Source organism: Dreissena polymorpha, chromosome 4, assembly GCF_020536995.1.
Source record: "Dreissena polymorpha isolate Duluth1 chromosome 4, UMN_Dpol_1.0, whole genome shotgun sequence".
NCBI lineage: Eukaryota > Metazoa > Mollusca > Bivalvia > Myida > Dreissenidae > Dreissena > Dreissena polymorpha.
Window position 1 is genome coordinate 34,441,234 of NC_068358.1, and position 20,075 is coordinate 34,461,308.

The following is a 20,075-nucleotide window of genomic DNA, read 5'->3' on the forward strand; positions in this document are numbered from 1 at the left end:
TAAAATTGTAAAGGAGTATAAAGAAATTGGCTAACCGATTGTTTTTATATTTCGATTCCTTCTACCCATTTTGAAAGCGAGTGCTCGCTGTGCTCCGTAGAAAAACGTGCATTACAAATCGGTCGAAATCACGTGGAGTGGTAAGAAAACACATCATTATTTTGACAGATGGGTCGCAACTAGTAAAACAACTGTTAACACTAATCAGGAAGAGATCGCACTTACTAACAAAAATGACCACATAGAGATACAATCACTTAACCCATTGCAAATCTTTTTCAGCTGAAAATTGTCCCCCACCCGTCTTTTTTAGTATATTTTTATTGTTTATCTGGAGCCGAAGTGCATCTCACAGAATATCCATCCGACTTCCGTTGTTTTCACTTTCGTTATAAAAAACTTCGTATAAAAGATTTTTTTCTTACTTTTAGGTTGTTGAAGTGATTCATTATTTTATATTATCAATAAAATAGTATACCGTGATGAATTGAACTGAGTTTCGTTTCGATCTTTCTGTCAGTCTGTAAGCGTACTATTTTGTGCGCAATAATACAAGTACCGGTACATGTGATTCGACAACAATTGTAAACATTGGTGAAATTCTTCGTACAAAGTTATTTTTTTTTAGTGTTTATGAGGTCTGATCATGCAGTTTGCACACATCAACGGAAAGATTACAATCCAATGCATTCGTCAACGTCAACCATTTGGAATGTCAATTAGGCGATGAGTGAGTTTTTAGCATGTTTCTTGCAATTTTATTAATTTAAAAATGGCTGCCCCCATGGTGATGAAATGACATGTGTTCCAGTTTTGATATTTCTAGATTTGTAAACTTTTTTCACTTATTAAGCGTAACTTGCCCTCGTCAATGTCGATATTATTTACTAGTGCTATACTTTTCCACCGAACTACGTTGAATTAACATGATTCAGATTTTTGAAAATAATGTCTATTTTTGTGTTAAAATCGCTTTGTATTTTGATTGATTTTGTCGATGGTATGAAATGTTGCTGTACACAGCAATCGGTAGCAGTTTGAAGGAAAACCATCCTTTTAAGCATATATGTATACATTTTCAATGTGGCACCTTTCGTTTAGTCAAATTTGAATTTAATGCTAGGGGTCCCACATTTTTTAAACTGAAGCCTCTACAGGAACCTTAATCATTATGCAGAATATACATAACTAGATCAATATAATGCAAATGAAAGATAACACGCCTACCTCTAAATAAAAATTTGTTGTCATAGTTGACCTACACACATGGAAACCGTCTTCAATTTTATTCGTTCCGTTTATTTATAATGTATATATAAACAACATTATCATACTTTCTTGTGATGGCGCTTTTTTGGCCGATCAGAGCCGGAATCTTTTTTCGGTTTCTCTTCACATGGAGCAGGTGCGGGTTCACTTCCGCTTCGAAGCTTCACAATTACTTTGACAATAGCATCCTGCGGGCAGAAATAATACAGAGATATATAGTGTCCATTCAAATGTTATGATAATTTAAAATTTAGTTTATATGCGAAATCTTAATACTATGTATAAAGACATCGTTGGAGTCCCATGGAGCGGCAAAACACACACAAGCACAATTTAAACACGGATTAAAAATTAACCCATTTATGTCTAGTGGACTCTCCCATCCTTCTAAATTGGATCAATTCATTTCCAAAATTAGTTAGTATATTTTGTCTATATTTAGAATATTTATTACAGAAATTAATTTAAGCAAACAGCGCAGACCCCGATGAGACGCCTCATCATGCGGCGTCTCATCTGGGTTTACGCTGTTTGCCAAGGCCTTTTTTCTGGACGCTGGGTGAATCCCTCCACTATACCTCCACTATACCAACGTAGATTTTTATAATAAAAAACACATTACAACTGCAATCAATTCTTAAAACTCAATAAAAAGTAAATGTAAATTTTTCCTCACTTGCAATGTATTTCAACAAATAATAAATACATACAAGATGTAACTACATGAAATAAATGCGCATTGCTCTTAACCAAAACCTTGTCTTTTCCGCCGCATTTCGCCTCAGACATAATCTCCTTTAAGATTTCTTCCACATCAATGTCCTCGTTTCTGGCAATGGAGGCCTCGACATCGTCACACACACGAGCAGCAATCACCTGAACAAAGATTTGTTGTAGGAGGTAGGGTAAAATTACATCCGCCAATATTTACACAAACTATTTGTGCAATCATTTTAGCTTAAATAAATTTTTATACTAGTGCATGTACTTAAAAGAATATTTTGAAATATGTGTCGTGTTGTTGCATTTATATATTGAACACATACATTAGTATCAGAGATCATGTTCTATATTGTATAAATGAATCACAAGTCTTTGCATGCGTAGTGAAAAAATCTCAGCAGATTTGCAAGATGGAAATCATTCTTGTGGAAAGGTGCCATATTGGTTATAAAAATGGCATTAGGAATGAGAAAAAATCGAACGTTGTTATATTTTATAAGATTTTATAACAAACAGTTAATATTTTTTAAAAAGAAGCATGTCAAAATGGTCGAGCATCACATACATATTGTTTCGTATAAAACCATTCGATTTACCATTAACTATGATTAAATGTCATATTACAGTACACAAAGTGATACCTCCTTTAACATTGTAAAGTTAAGATTACTCGCTCAATAATTCTTGTCATGCTATTGGAATATAAGAAGAAAAAATAAGTTATAACATTATGAGCATATTGCTAAGAACCATTTTATTGACAAGAGAGATCCTGTACTGTGCTGGTTTATGCTTGCTAAGATTAAGTCATTACTGTTTACTAGACAATTACAAAGAAATAACCCGTTTACCAAACGGTAGGAAAAGACGTGTCGACACGACAGGGATTATTATACAATAGTTCGGTCATTGTCTTGCAGTTCTTTAAGAGATAATATATTACATGGTTGCGGAGATAATGTCCCGCGCTCTCAAAGTTCTCTGCTGAAACCATTTCACCGCCATATGAGTTGTCTGCCAACTCGCGTGCGAACTTTTTATTCTTGTTCCGACCCACCGGAACGCAGTATAGGCCCAACATCTGTCGGCAGTAAATCTTCGCCAACTGTATCAAGTGTCTTTGTATCTGTTAATGACGACATTCTTATTTGTATCGTTGTAATATTGCCAGGTCAGTGTTGACGGCTGAATACTCCTTGTTCTAGGCTTATTATTCACACACTGTTTACTTTAGTATTGAATAGCATGTTGACCATTTTATCAATGCATGAACTATCGGGAAAAATAACGCTTAATTTGAATAAATTTGGACGGTGTTAATACCTCGATGAAATGCAGAAAAATACAAAAGAACACTTATGACTAAATGCAAAGAAAATGCTACCAATAATTGTAAAACTTTAAATGCCACAGAAGTTTCATTTCGGATTTTATTTTCTTCGAAAGTCATATTGATTTTGACAAAGGACAAACAACGTCATTTATATTGTAGGTAATGAATATTAAAGTTTTAATTCGCATACATAATGGGTTCATCGGTAATGAAAAACGCCTCACGTGCTTCAACCATAATACAGCGTTTACCAGGTACTTAACATATTTATGCCTAGCGTCTAGAAAAAAGGCCTTGGCAAACAGCATAGACCCAGATGAGACGCCGCATGATGCGGCGTCTCATTTGGGTCTGCGCTGTTTGCTTAAAGGAATTTCTGTAAGAAATATTCTAAATATAGAAATAAATATACTAGGCATCCCTAATTTTGGAAATAAATTGATCCAATTTAAAAGGATGGGAGAGTCCACCAGGCTTAAATGGGTTAAATATGAAAAAATGCGATAATGAAACAAGCGTGAGACGACGTTAAACACAATGACAATAGCGGATGATTTAATTCTCTACGACTATGATAAACTTGGTAATAAATTCGCACTGACCATGACACATGTTTGTAAATGTTTTAATATGATGCAGAACGTTTCAAAACGTTTTAAGAATTTAATAAATTAAAGTAGACATACCCAATACGATGCATGGAACATGTATAGACAAAAACTGGTTGCTTTTAGTAATTGATCATCGGATTGTGTTGGCCTTTGGGATTAATTGAAATACAAACTGTTTTATTTTCTTCGCCTGTTTCTTCGTCCTCGTTATCGAACGGTTCCTTGTCATCGGTGGGGTTGAAGTCAGACAGGACGATCACCCGAGGGGTCAAAAGAGTATTCTCCCCGAGCTGAAGCGCTTCACCTGTGTCGCAATGAGAAATTAACTGTCAAACATATGATGTGCTACAAAATCAGCGGTAATTTCATATAAGAACGCTTCACTAGCCCTTGTCGGTGCAGTATTATTGTACTAGCTTTTCGTTTTCTGGAATGGGATATTATGATCTGCTGCACCACGCTTAGCTTTGAACGGTGTTAATTCAGGCCATAATATAAATTGCTAGCCATTCTTAACATCATAAAGCAGTGGTCCATCCGTCCGTTCTGTACTTAGGTAATGTCTTACTGCAGTGCTGGATCGGATGTGTCTAATCGGCCCTGAACCGATATGTTCTCGTTTATATAACATATAATCATATTGTGTTCCTTCAGTTAATTTAATTCGAGAATAGCTTCTCATTCTTTTCTTTTTATTTAACTGATTACGCAATTTTATTATGACGTGTCTGTTGTGACGTAAAATTTTTGTGTTGTCATAAGCATTGTTTAAAATTGTCATTATGGTAGTGTTTCCTTTTTTATTGTGCATGATGTCTCTTTTTTAATCTTAAAAATGTAATATATTAATTAATCGAATTTCGTGCAACGCTAAATCATTTGTATATATTTTTCATTGATTTATCTTTTGTGGCTCAATTTTATTTTGACTGAGTGTGGACGTCATTTTTATGCCCCCCTTCGAAGAAGAGGGGGTATATTGCTTTGCACATGTCGGTCGGTCGGTCTGTCGGTCGGTCCGTCCACCAGGTGGTTTCCGGATGATAACTCAAGAACGCTTAGGCCTAGGATCATGAAACTTCATAGGTACATTGATCATGACTTGCAGATGACCCCTATTGATTTTGAGGTCACTAGGTCAAAGGTCAAGGTCACTGTGACCCGAAATAGTAAAATGGTTTCCGGATGATAATTCAAGAACGCTTATGCCTAGGATCATGAAACTTGACAGGTAGATTGATCATGACCCGCAGATGACCCCTATTGATAATTAGGTCACTAGGTCAAAGGTCAAGGTCACGGTGACCCGAAATATTAAAATGGTTTCCGGATGATAACTCAAGAACGCTTATGCCTAGGATCATGAAACTTGATAGGTAGATTGACCATGATTCGCAGATGACCCCTATTGATTTTGAGGTCACTAGATCAAAGGTCAAGGTCACGGTGACCCGAAATATTTAAATGGTTTCCGGATGATAACTCAAGAACGCTTATGCCTAGGATCATGAAACTTGATAGGTAGATTGATCATGACTCGCAGATGACCCCTATTGATTTTCAGGTCACAAGGTCAATGGTCAAGGTCACGGTGACCCGAAATAGTAAAATGGTTTCCGGATGATAACTCAAGAACCCTTATGCCTAGGATCATGAAACTTGATAGGTAGTTTGATCATGACTGGCAGATGACCCCTATTGATTTTCAGGTCACTAGGTCAAAGGTCAAGGTCAGGGTGACCCGAAATAGTAAAATGGTTTCCGGATGATAACTCAAGAACGCTTATGCCTAGGATCATGAAACTTCAGAGGTACATTGATCATGACTGGCAGATGACCCCTATTGATTTTCAGGTCACTAGGTCAAAGGTCAAGGTCACAGTGACAAAAAACATATTTACAAAATGGCTGTCACTACAACTGAGAGCCCATATGGGGGCATGCATGTTTTACAAACAGCCCTTGTTTTCAGTTAACGTTGCGAGATCGTATTCTTGTTAGATTAAAAAAGCCCACATCGATATGATCATACTGGCCGTACGGATGCGAATAACTGCCCACTCGTTTTGTCAAGTTGTTAGTAATTATAGCAAGGATATTTCACACTATGTGATTCAATCCATTGATATTAATTTTGACCATCAAATTATTTAAATAGATCTCATCATTGGTAATCAGTTGATTGTGTTACAATTTAATATCAATGTCAGTTGTCTTAATTTTACATAGCCTCAGAGAAAATGTATATATATATATATGTAATCGTGTTATTTTACGTGTCGAAATTTGTGTTATGGTAAGTATTTTATAGTATAATGTACAAAGGAATGCTATGTGCACCTCTCCCATCGATGTAGCAGAGGGCGAGAGTCAACGCAGTCAGCAGCGGTGTCTTGCCGTCTGGTGCGCATTGATCTGTTGCAAATAAATAGTAATAAAATAGAATAACACAACTGATCAAAATGATTGCATAAATATCCATCAGCAATTAAAGTTTATAATATTTATTAAAAAAAGTGTCTAGAGAATATGTCGAAACATTTTGGAATCTGATGTTCAGTTTCTGTAAACCCACCTACTGTACAACAATTATTAACCAATACATACAGAATTATAGCTTTCATGGCGTAGGTATGCGCGTCGTTTGGTTTTTTACTACCTTCTAATGGCTGCGGTTAAAGCTCAAATAACTTCATCTCCAGTACAGTTTCAGTTGCAATCGATAGTTTAATAAGGAGCTACGTTTAATATTTTTTTTTATTCTATCGTTGGTTTTGGGATTAATCTTACACATCGCTGTTGTCTAAGGCTAAATGTTTACGCCATTTTGTAAAGTTGAACCCGCACAATCCGAGTATTTTGAGTTTTAAGATATGAAAAATTGGCCCAAAGTCCGATATGATAATAGTTGACGCCTGATATATATAACGGCCCTCTCACGTCGTTCATTAGTTACTCTTTATAGTAAGAATATAAATTTAAAAAGCATTATAGCTTTCATGGTGATCATTGTTTTCACAGCAATATAAGACGATATTTGTGTACCTAATATGCCCCTAATGTCGTCGTACTGCGTGGTGAACGGTTGCAGGACCGTGGTGGGGGAGCCGCACATGACCACCGCCATTCGCTCTTCTAGACCATGGTTCATGTTGGCCCTGTCCAGCTCTGGAATGAAGAACACAGTATCAAGCAATGTTACAACTACAGAAGCAATAAAGCCGAAGCCCAGAGAGCACAAACCACATTAAATAACAGCAGATATTGACACAACACAAGTAACCCTCGCAATTTTAAATTGACACATTGTTCAGCTTAGCTCAGTTGGTAGAGTGCTGGACTAAAAATCCTATGATCCAGTTTGGTCCCCCGACCGGTCGTGTATGTGGGTAAGGGGGGGGGTTTAAGGTCTACGGCCATTCTTCCCAACTGATTCCAGAAACTGTAAGCTGTCAGTTTCAGGTATGTGGATTATATAGGACTTTGTCCTGGTTAACTTACCGCCGTGATGTGAATGATGTTATGCTGAAAACGGCAAAAATCCAGCTAAACAAACACACGTTCAATTTACAGTATACGTCATGCGTGTACACATATTTATATTTTTGCAATAGGAAGACAATCAACATATTGCATGCATATTTTTCATGGGAATGATATTAAACCGGCCCGCTATACCAAAAAGGTACTCTATATTGCACAATATTTTATTGTGGCATCGCAATACTTCATACATTAACACTGACCGTCGATGAAGCCGTTGACGAACGTAATAAGCTCCTGAAAGGGTTTTCCCTTCATACTCAGCGAGGAGTCGACCACGAGTAACGTGCTGGCGGCTGAGGTCGAGGTGGGCGAAGGTGGGACTGAAAACAAGACAGATAAATAGAGTCGTGTTCTGAGGAAACTGGGCATAATGCATGTGCGTAAAGTGTCGTCCCAGATTAGCCTGTGCAGTCCACACAGGCTAATCAGAGACGACACTTTCAGCTTTTATTGTAGTTTTAGTTTCAAGGAAGTCCCTCCTTACCGAAAATCACGTTTAGGCGGAAAGTGTCGTCCCTGATTAGCCTGTGCGGATTGCACAGGCTAATCTGGAATGCCACTTTACGCATATGCATTGAGTCCAGTTTGGTCAGAACAAGACTCAATATAAACCGAAAGAAACATCAGCTGCGTTAGCAGGAGAGAACCGGTACTTAGAGTACGTGGTCCTTTCTTTATTTGAAAATGATGAATAGCCGTCCAGTGCGACACGGACAAAGTGCTAGAAACATCACAACAATGTAATTGTGAAGTATATCACTAGAACGTTATAATCAAGGAATGCCTACCTTTGGTCGCGCCCAAGACGGACTGTATTGTGGAATTGTTCACGTCCACCCTGAAGGCTTTCAGCTTATTGATGATGTCCTTCTCTTCCGGCTGAGTTTTAAACAGCGGCTCTCCGGGCAGATCAGCTGGGCTCATCGCTAAAAAGGATTGATGTAAGTCGATCATGGCACACGTTTTTGTGTAGAACGATTGTTTGTGTGGGTGCGTAACAAGGCATTCATGTGTTAAAGTTTACATGTCAATCGAATATTAATTAGATACATGTAGTGGCTAAAATATAAATAATATGCTCAAGTCTAAAATATGTATGATATGCATCGGAACCTATGCAATATAAGTACGGATAAATGTGTGGGGTGAACACCAAAATTGTTCAAATACTGTCCGAGTGAACAATATATATACGCAAGAAGGAAAGTGAGTTACAAATAATATTCTAACTTTGAAAGTTTGTTTATGGTGAGACGTTCTCAATCTGGCTTACAGCCCGGCTGACAACACCTGGAGCAAAGCATTTCATTGGATGATGGTTCTGGGTAAGATGGACAACTTGTAAGAATCTGTGGCTGTTGCGGTACTTTACGTATGTTTCTGGTGGGAAGTTATAGAAGTGCATTGCGATCTGTATGGTGTAGCGGAACTTGATCATGACGTTGTAAAAATACGGGATAAGAGGTCATTCATTTTCTCGCAAGAGCGTTTAGCATTGCAGTAACATTCGACGTGTGAAAGTAATGGCTCTGGCCCAAAAGACAGCTTAGGGCTGGACAGATTTTAATGTTTGTATTTTATAACAAAACGTTGTAATTTTAGTCAAATTAGAAACCAACATATGATTTGTAAACAATTATCTTGGATGGTTAATCACGATTCCCAGTTGTCTATCTGGATACAGCTTTGTTGTAGAAGATTATAAAGTAAAACAGCAGTTAGTTAACTATATTTATATAACTATGTCATTTGCAAAGATTCGCATTGCAGAATGGTTTATATTGTGAGGTATATACTCGATATTTAAAAAATGCGGTCCGAATACCGGAGTCAGGAGGGCTCCGGAATAAACAGAACGTGTTTTATATGAGCATCCTTGGACTTTTAAGACTTATTACATTGCTTTGAAAAGCATTGAATTATTTGGAAATTATTGGAATTATTTGTAAAAAATGCACCTATCAGTGGTTTATACAAAATTATTATACTGAAATAAATAGATAGTATAATGACTTGTCGAACACAAGTCAATAAGCATGAGTTCGACTTCACTTCTGTCATAAACTTTTTGAAGAATGTCGTCTCTTAACATAATTATACAAGGGCTGGGGTAAAAGGACTGTTGCTTTCGAAAATCATCTAGCAGTTAAAATGACATAGTGTTCAGTTTGTTTGTTATTATACTATCGGGATAGTTGTATTCATGGTATGATCACAACAAGGATTTCAAGAATTGTATTAGTATCTCAAACAGGTTGAGAGGGCATACCATTGCCTCGTTTTCAAAATATAATATTCGCTGATACAATATAACTCTTCTGTAAATATCGAATACTTTATTATAGATAAATATTACTCTGCAACCATATTGTGTGAGTCAGTCACAGTAAATGTTTTGAATAAAAACTTTTGCTACCACAGGGCTACGTAAGCTAGTGTTACAGTTGACTCCTTTTTCGTAAGTATGGATGAGTTACAAATTATATATAGGCATGCGGTTAAAAAATAACAATCACACGTAAACTGAAACCATATTATGATGGTATGAGATACACAGTTCAACTACCGATCATTCCTAAAACAAGTCTTTGAAAAAAACACTTTTAAGAAGTAATTATCGCATTTATTAAGCTGAATAACATCAACTCAGCATAAGGAGCGTTATTAGTCAAGTCATTGTTTTAAACAAGTGTCACTGAGCATTCACTTAACCAACCCGCTGTTCTAAGAATTATTGCTAATGATACTATTTTTACATTATTCCTGATATCATTAATGTTAACGTGAAACTATATGCGCGGTTTAAATAAAATGTGTCATGATCGTGTTCACTTGATAACTTTTAAGTAAATGCTCATTTTAAAGAGGAAGTAAAGCTATTAATATGCTAGAAGCTGTGCATATTTTGAGTGAAACTCGGTTAACCATATGATCTTCAATAACTAAACATTTATTTAAATGGGAATTTGGGCTTGACTTATAATAATACGTATAAGTAGTAGTAAAAGTAGTAGTAGTAGTAGTAGTAGTAGTAGTAGTAGTAGTAGTAATAGAGGTAGTGTAGTGGTAGTAGTAGTAGTAGTAGTAGTAGTAGTAGTAGTAGTAGTAGTAGTAGTAGTAGTAGTAATGGTAGTAGTAGTAGTGGTAGTAGTAGTGGTAGTAGTAGTGGTAGTAGTAGTAGTAGTAGTAGTAGTAGTAGTAGTAGTAGTAGTAGTAGTAGTAGTAGTAGTAGTAGTAGTAGTAGTAGTAGTTGTGTAGTAGTAGTAGTAGTAGTAGTAGTAGTGTAGTGGTAGTAGCAGTATGAGTAGCAGTAGTAGTAGTAGTAGTAGTAGTAGTAGTAGTAGTAGTAGTAGTAGAAGTAGTAGTGGTAGTGTAGTGGTAAATATTTACCGCATATTCGCTGTCTTTTTGACCTGAAAAATAAATAATAAATTATGAGTACTCAGAAATATTTGCGTCACGAGTAACGTGCGCATTTGTGATTTTAATAAATGATCGATGTAAAATATGAATCTCGTTTTCATGAATGATCCGTAGACTTTATATTTTTATTACAAACAATGGTGCCCGAGTTAGAAGTAAAAGTAAATGAGTAATGCATGCTAGATACGTGGAGTGCTGCAGACAAACGCACAGGTAATACATGTAGTGTCGTGCGTGAATTTATACGTTGAAATGCGCATTTGTGAATGGGTGAGTTTCAATCCCTTTGGAACCGTGAATCAAAAATACCTTTTCGATTTGTCTATACTAATATTGTTTAACGGTTTTATCATCGTATTGTATAAACTGGATATAAATATTTAATTTTTAGTCGAAACACCTCGTTATACCCCCTTAATGCTGGTTTAAGTGTAATTATGGGATAAAGCAGATTATAATTGCGTGCGAACGCGTCTATTGAACGCAGTACCTTTGCGGCTTTTTTCCGGGAATGTTGCACGTGCCAGACGGCTCGGTCAGGACGGTGTGCGCCGGATTTCCGGTTCGGTTTTCCTGAAGACTGACCACGTCAGCACCTCCTCCGTTTTGTAATCCATGCATTTCGAGGGATTTCAGAGTTTTCTGTATTGCGTCGACCTTTTCAGACAAAAATGTCTTAGGTTCTTCACTCTTGAGGGATTCCAGCGTTTCTTGTATGGTGTCGATATTTTCTGACAGCATTGTCTGAGCTTGTATTACATTGTTTAAAGTCGTCTTTTGGCTCATTTGCTCTTCTCGCACTGTCCCAAGGCATTCTTTTATCGTTTTTAACTCCGGATTTTCGACTGCAGTTTCAACCCTTTGCGACGTCCGCCGGTTTCTAGCGCTCATTCTTTTGTTTCTTTTACTATTAGCAAAGTGCGTATGTGCCCTGACTATAACACAATTCTCATTTGTTTTCAAGTATCTGAAAATTTAAATGCATTTTGATTGAGTTTAAAGGCGTTTTCATTTGTGTTTTTTGTAAGATATGTTATCAATTAACGTTAATAGGCTCGAAATTACACAGGGACTATTATTCACACAGCTCCTCGGGGGAAACTGTGTAAAGTGCAGTCCGCACAGGCTAATCAGGGACGACTCTTTCCGCTTTTATGGTATTTTTAGTTTCAATGAAGTCCCTCCTTACCGAAAATCAAGTTTAGGCGGAAAATGGCGTCCCTGATTAGCCTGTGCGGACTGCACAGGCTAATCTGGGATGACACTTTACGCAAATGCATTAAACCCAGTTTTCTCAGAACAAGACTCATAAAGGGTCAGGCACACAATATATTGATTTGAAGAGTTTGTTGTGGAACTGTTGGAATAATTTCAACAACCGACCAGCAATGCTGCATTCCTATTATTTTCATGTTTGCAAATGCAATAGTAGACTTTCATTCATTCAATTTCGGATCTACTGGCGGGAAATTTCCTACTTTTTATTTGTTGTGGACAAAGGTCAATGAAGGTCAAAACTTGGGTTAGACAGGCACTCCGAACAAGTCTGATGTATCTTATCAGTCAATTACGTTGACTTAAAGCCACACAACTTGACATGAAATACATGGCATAGTAAATTTAAGTATAAATAAGTAGCATATTTTATCTCTGCCAATTAGAAAATATCTGGTGGTTACAAGGTACAATTCCGTCTTTTTTGCGCTTTAAAACTTAAAAATAATCGCGTTTGTCGAAATGGACATATACGTGTAGAAATCCTACTTTCGGTTTTAAAAGCGGAACCGTTTGAAATAATAATAAATTACTTTCTTACTAGGCTAAAGATTTAATTTTATCTATCCCAATTAGAATATATCTGGTGGTTACAAAGTAGAAATCCGTCTTTTTGCGCTTAAAAACATAAAAATAATCGCGTTTGTCGAAATGGACATATACGTATAGAAATCCTACTTTCGGTTTTAAAATTTAGAAAAAATAATAAATTACTTGCTAACTAGGCGATAGATTTAATGACAATTTTGCACACTTTCAAATTGATCTATATGTATTGAAAAACATGTATTTCATTTTAAGGTGTGTGGCTTTAATTATCTGTTGAGTAAATCGATATTACGTTGAAATGATAAATTGTACTATGTACGTAAACAGTTTGGTTTGAATACGGTGATTAATTTATATATATATATATATATATATATATATATATATATATATATATATATATATATATATATATATATATATATATATATATTATATACAAACTCATCGAATTTTTGTGTAAATCTTTCACAATTATTATCTAAATACAATGTAAATATAGAAAACTAAATACAAATAGAAAATTGGAAAAACGTTATGGTAACCCAAAATGAATTGTGTGTGTCCCTTATGTCGAATTCCCAAAATAATGCAAAGTGTTAATATTAATCAATTGTCGTACTAATAACTATTATTAATATGTAAAAACTAAACCATAAATATCATTTTAATATAATAAAAGAACCTCTTCAGGCCTGTCAATGTTAAATGTGTACAACTTCCTTGTCTTTACAGTGGAATTCCAAAAGGTTTAAAATAAATAATTAATTTGGAAAGTCCATCACGTTGTTGCCGTTTTATTCAAGTTAAAACCCGGTGAATACATGTATAAGGTTCTCATAATATTGACCATTATGTACACGATAATGGTGAAATCGAAACAATGTACATGTCTATGTATTTGGTTTCCGTAATAATTTAAGTATAACGCGTTTGACTAGTATTAATAAAACATAATAATAAGTTATCAACATAAAATATTAAATACCTTCTTAAATAGAAGGACACGTATCCCTTACTGTTCAAACAAAGTATTATTAATCCTGAATCGAGCCCAATGGCCACCACGATTCTATATATAGTTGTTCTAGTTTCGATTTCAGTTGAAATTCAAGTGTTGAACTGTTCGTTCAAAAAAATTACTAAAATGTGACTGCATGAGCTCTTTGTTGATGTATTTGATATACAAGTAAGTTTAAACATTCATAATCGATCCGGTACCTCACGCATGAAAGTTTTGTTTGATAAAACAATAATTTAGCCACAATAATATTAACTGTAATTCGGGGACTTTTAATTTGTTTCCATACATGCAACGTTTAAAGGGACCATCAATCGCGATTGACGAAACAAAAGTTTTAAAATTCCGTATTTTTTACAATTATTAGTTTATATTGATTAAAATATCACGACTGATATATTGCATAACTTAAAAAAAGTTGTTAAGTTTTCATTTTTTCAGTATATTCGGTAATAAATTTTACTGGGCACACCCTGCAGGTATATACCAGGTAATTACCAGTTAACTATAAATAACGCAAGTAGATTGATCATCATCGTTACGTGGTAAACCCAGGAATGCAAATTGTGCATGCGTAGTGAATTGTATATACTTTATATATAAAATGATCAATCTACTTGCGTTATTTATAGTGTGTATATATATCGTTATGTCACCTATTTTCGTTATGTACTCTCGATTTCATATCGCAAAATTTATTACCGAATATACTGAAAATATGAACTTTTTCAAGTTAATTGTAAACAATACGGTATTTTAGAATATTTTTTTTTCGTCAATCGCGGTTGACGGTCCCTTTAAAACTATGTTTTCCTTTGTATATAGACGTTGAATAACGATTGTCGGTACTTGACGTGTGTACAAAGCTAACGCGGTAATTAATATCAAAAATGAAACCCAATTCATGTCGCTGCAGCATTCGGCTTTTACTTAGGAAATTGATAACTATGCATGAAGTAAGCGTTTGATAAACTCGTTGCAAAACGTCAGTTTTGTACGGTGCCACTAAGGTGACATCACCGCTCAAAAAAATAAGTCGGGAAAACACAAGTTTTGTTTTCCCGTCTCAAAAAAAAAATCACTCGGGGAAACACAAAATAAGTCTGTTTTCACGAAGTGAATGTTTTTTTTATGGAGACGGGAAAACAGAACCTGTGATTTCCCGACTTCTTTTTTTGGAGCGGAAAACAGAAAGTTATGTTTTCCGCTCCAAAAAAATAACTCTGGGAGACACACTTTCTGTTTTCCCGTCTCAAAAAATTTAACTCGGAGAAACACAAAATAAGACTGTTTTCACGAGTAAATTTCTTTTTGGAGACAGGAAAATAGGACTTGTGTGTTTTCTTGACTTCCTTTTATTTGGAACGGTTATGTCACCTTAGTGCCACCTTAGTTTTGATTTAACATTTCTAATTAAAATTAGGGTGGGGATAAATGGTATAAAAAAAAAATAAGAAAATGATAACACCCACTTGTGGGATGGTGCATTGGGTCATTTGGAACATATTTGTATTGGCAGTTGGTACCTATCATGAAAAATAACCCCACCCCCACGCCAAGCAAAAAACTGTATCAACATGTTATTGTTTTTACCTTTTAACCTCTTTCATCATGAAACATAACATTACACTTTTTTTACACCTGTCAGATGTTGGAAAGTTCTAATGACGCTTGTTTGTACAAACATGTACATAAAAAACGTTTTTGTTGACCGCAAGCAAACCGTCAACATCCCCGAAAGATGACCATATTCATATAACCGGTCCTATTTACTACCGATTATATTTTGTTTCTTACTCGGGATCTTTTGGATATTTTAGGATATCTTGATGTTTACTTCATGTGTTTAATGTTATTTATTGAAATGTTATTTCCATTTCCACGTCAAGCACTTATATTAATATATATAGAGATAGAAGATAGAGAGATATATATATAGAGATATATAGTATAGATAGAGATATAGTATATATAGATCTATAGAGAGATATATATATATATAGAGACATCCAGCTATTAGTATATATATATATATATATATATATATTATATATATATATATATATATATATTCCTTGCCTGATGGTTTGATGATAATAATTCAAAACCAACGATCTTGCCAAGGTCAGTTCAATTTATTTCTGTAAAGCGAGACAAAGAAATATTATAATATTTTTAAATAATATACATGTGAATCTACATGCAAAATTTATTATAGCATGTCATATAGCATTTGAAATAAAATACTTCTACAGTAACTTTCAGAAACATAGGATTTTAGTAACTAACAATAATAAGCCTATATTTTAATATTTGTTATATCAGTTTGCGGTCCAGTTATTATAAATTCTACACAATTCTTCACATACCGAATAACCCTGTATAGTTAACAATATAATGTTATTAATTATAACAATAACATCCAAATACAACTAAAATCAGTAATTAACTATAAATTACCGCACTTAGTAAAATAATACAAACAACAAATGAATATCCAAAATGTAAACATGAACTTTTCTTTTGTTCTTGGTAGCCATTTGCTATTCTAATATGATTATAATATATGATAATTATATCCAATATAAAAAATGAAAATTACATGTAATAAAAATAAAATAATAATGAATGTAAATATATTAATCCATGAAGTGTTTTGTTTTTAAAGGGATTACATTCAACACACTGTAAAACAAGCAGATACACAGTTCTCGCAGGTATTTTATTTCCTTTTTAATACCAAATAATTACATTAATTTATAATGATATTATTACAATGTTATGTAGCTTGGTTGTGCAAGAATCCACCCTAATTAGTCATACTTTTAGCTTTAAGGTGTGAATAATTAAGATTATTAATCTTTTTCCAGAAAAGTCACAAAAGTCTGAGGACTTACATCATCAAGCATGACGGAGCAAAGAAGCATGTCTAAAACAAGATATAGCGGAACCATTTATAATTCAGATATTGACATTTCCCCTGCAAGCACCTCCAAACCCGCACAAAAATGCATACACTCAAGAGTGTCACAGGCATGATAAGTGGCAATCTTGACATGGGCAATGGGAGTGTGCGAGGCAGTATGAGAAGTGGCATAACAGTTCTACGTCAAGCACTACCACTACGCTGTGTTCTGTGTATCCTTGGGTTGCTATCCAGAGAAAGTTAGAAAATGTCTGAAAACAATTCAGTGAAGGCAAAAAAGGTATGGGACGAAATGTAAAAAAGGGTTGGTTGATGCTCAACAATACAAAGAGTTTTTCCATACAAAGTCTGAGCTCTTTGATCTACTAGTATTTGCCCATGACATTATAACAATCGCTGGAGAAAGAATCGTGTGAGATAGAACACATTATGGATACAGTTCCAAGTCCTCGAAGCATAATATCAGATCTACAGCAAATTTAGGCTCAAAGTATGTGTCTCATTGTGGAAAAAACGGAGCAGGAGGAGAAGGAGAAGGGGAAAATGATTATGCATGTAGAGAACCCCCATATAAGGGGTAGGAAAGTTCAAGGGTTACACGTGGGTCAAGACTGACCATTTCCTCTTCCCATCTTACCAATCCATCATGAGACAACTGAAGACAATGCAATCCAAGTACATATGGGGTTTGAAATACTGGCTTAAGTCAGAGGAGTAAGTGTGGAGGATGTGCATAAACTTGCAGATGCGCATATGACCGACATCACAGAACACAAAAAAGGGTTTTCGAAGCTGTATGCGGAGATGTTCAACTTGGAAACAACAGCATGGCAGATCTTTTGCTGCGTTCACACTAATCTGTGCAGCAGTGCTATGAATAAAGTGATGCGGTTGTGGAGGCTGAATGAAGATGGATCAAGTAATACAGAGTTTCATGGTGAATCTTGATATATACATCAAGAATACCAGTGTGGCTGGGTAGGCATTGGGCACGAGTCTAACGTTAGTGGCTCTCGAGTACAGCCACATACCCTGGTACCGCTACATGGAAATGTTCATCTTCCTTTAGAAAAGGCAGTATTCAGTGTGCTGTTTTCCTGCAAGACAGTAAATTTATGTATAGGGCAGCAGCAGTCCTAATATACCACTTTTGGCATTAAACAGAGGTCATGAGCTGCTACAACCATCACATTAACAATTGTCTGGACTACCTCGTCCCTGATCTGATGGAGCTTCCCTACCTCAAGGTGGCCCTTGTGGTGTTTGCCTGTCGGGATATGCATTTAGTGGAGCCCTTCTATTTCCCGGACCATAAAAAAGATGCTATTCATTTTCCTAATTTGAATTCTTACTGCAGACTTAAATGTTCTAGTTCATTCCATGTCATCGTGACTGAATAAAACATACTTAACTGATTTTGTATTGAATATAAATATTTTCCAACGTTTTCCAAAATAAGTCTCTTAGTGTAAGCAGACTGTTAGATTAGCAGACCATGGGTATCGTTAAACAATACGAGGGGGGAATTTTCAAGATACAGACTTACTTTTGGTGTCAAATTTCTTGTAATGATATTGTTAATCAAGTCGCAAATGGCTGCATTGAAATTTTGAATTTGATGATTATTCCCCTCCCTATTAACATAGCAGTATTATGTACAACAGAATGTATAACGTTAGCATTTTTTTTAATGGGACGTATGGTGACTGAACAATAAAATTGAACAAGTCAGATCGGTCTAGTGATTTTATAATATATATACGAAAACAACAAACATTTTTGACGACAGTCTGAATTATATTGGTCTCATTATTAGCACTATGTGTATCCCCGTCATGTAAAGCGCTATTCGTCGTAGTGCATTCCTATTTTAAACCAAAAACCAGAAAACAGTTGAAGACGACACAATACATTTATCACCGTATTATAGTATTTATATGTCATAAGTTACATTGTGGGACAATATTAGATAAAGGCATTTGCATGAGGCGCTCATGTAGGAATGTATATGCGAGTTGTTTAGTTTATGTCAGTTGTTTAAATTGGTCTGCGCGGTTAGTATACAGTAAGATTGATTTTTGCAGAAGAACAATTTAATCGCATGAAATTTGATCAATATGCACCTTCTAGTGAAAATTTGTGTTAAGATATGAATGTTTCTGAACATATAAATGTCATGATGATCTATTCGTATGTATTTTTATTGTACGTTATTATTAAAGTCATTATTTATTTCATTTTGGCTGTACTGTAAACGATGTATATTAGATAATAACCATGACTGTGTGTACAGATTATTGCACGGATTTCATTAATTAGATATTAACTTATGATGAACTGATTTTTAACCTGAGAATGCAGCGGCTACTACGGGGAAGATAACCATTGAATGTAGTTTGCCTTCAAGAAAGCACTTGCTTATTTTGACCTCATGGCTTTGGACCGCTATGACTTGGCTGGTAAAATCGTCAACATGACCGCGATACTTTAAACATACATGTATTTTATTTCCAAAAGCATGATATGTTTTACAAATGTACACATTCGGCCCATACATATACATAATCGAAAAAGACCTACAGTTCTACAACATTATCGAGGGTCTTTCCCTTGGGAAAGTTTTAACTTATTTTTTACACACGCACACACACAATTATTATTATGGTGACAGGCATACACCAATTAAATGATATTATTTACAACGTACACAGCAGAGAATTCAAAACATATTAAATATAATGATTTCATTCGGGATATTATGGTTCTATTTTTTATTATATATAGGATCTGGCACTCGTTGTCATATCATACCATATTTTATAAAACTAGTTCAGGCATTTTGTTAGTAAGCGAGCCTTTGGCGAGCTTACTAACGAATTTCTTGGACGAGTTTAATAAAATATGGTATGAAATGACAACGAGTGTCAGCTCTTTTCTATCACATGCTTTTAAATGAGGAAATTATATAGAGGATATTTTTTGGATTCGGTGGATTATTGATTTTAATTCACGAGTGATCATATAAAATAATATTTTCACGAGTTGCGTAGCCACAAGTGAAAACATATATTTTCTATGATCACGAGTGAATTAAAATCGACATTTCACCGAATCATACACATTTTCTGTTTATTTTATGCTTTTTTCACCGTTTATTTACATTGTTTAAGAGTTAAACAAAATAATTTTGCTGGGAAAATGACGTCATTTCGTCAAAGTAAACAGTGAAAATTATCGATAATTTTCATTATTACCTGATGCTTTATAATAATGATAATTATTTTTTGCTATTTCCTGGTCGAAAATGAAATGTTGCAATGTTTTAAACTGTTACCGGTGAATATTTCGAACTGTTGACCGGTCAACAGTTTGAATTGTTGCCCACAGGAATAATGACGT

The 20,075-nt window shown here is 35.1% G+C and overlaps 1 protein-coding gene and 1 long non-coding RNA gene across 3 annotated transcripts in view; one reads left to right on the forward strand and one right to left on the reverse strand.

The window, feature by feature from the left end:
- The window catches only part of LOC127875964 (uncharacterized), a 107,533-nt gene extending 93,664 nt beyond the window's left edge, over positions 1-13,869 (reverse strand). Inside the window, exons 1-11 of one of the 2 annotated variants that reach the window (XM_052420745.1) lie at positions 13,718-13,869; positions 11,396-11,872; positions 10,873-10,895; positions 8,271-8,408; positions 7,683-7,802; positions 6,982-7,104; positions 6,277-6,351; positions 4,110-4,240; positions 2,936-3,118; positions 2,026-2,145; positions 1,335-1,457 (exon numbers count right to left, since the gene is read on the reverse strand). In XM_052420745.1, coding sequence (XP_052276705.1) covers positions 1,335-1,457; positions 2,026-2,145; positions 2,936-3,118; positions 4,110-4,240; positions 6,277-6,351; positions 6,982-7,104; positions 7,683-7,802; positions 8,271-8,408; positions 10,873-10,895; positions 11,396-11,796 — 1,437 coding nt within the window. In that variant the 5' untranslated portion in view covers positions 11,797-11,872; positions 13,718-13,869. The remainder of the gene's footprint in view (positions 1-1,334; positions 1,458-2,025; positions 2,146-2,935; positions 3,119-4,109; positions 4,241-6,276; positions 6,352-6,981; positions 7,105-7,682; positions 7,803-8,270; positions 8,409-10,872; positions 10,896-11,395; positions 11,873-13,717) is intronic. The other variant, XM_052420743.1, reaches the window with a different exon arrangement.
- Positions 13,724-16,939, forward strand: LOC127875972 (uncharacterized). The gene is made up of 3 exons (XR_008047534.1): positions 13,724-13,918; positions 16,419-16,467; positions 16,621-16,939. It is a non-coding gene; the product is annotated as an uncharacterized LOC127875972 (long non-coding RNA).
- Positions 16,940-20,075: the final 3,136 nt, after the last annotated feature.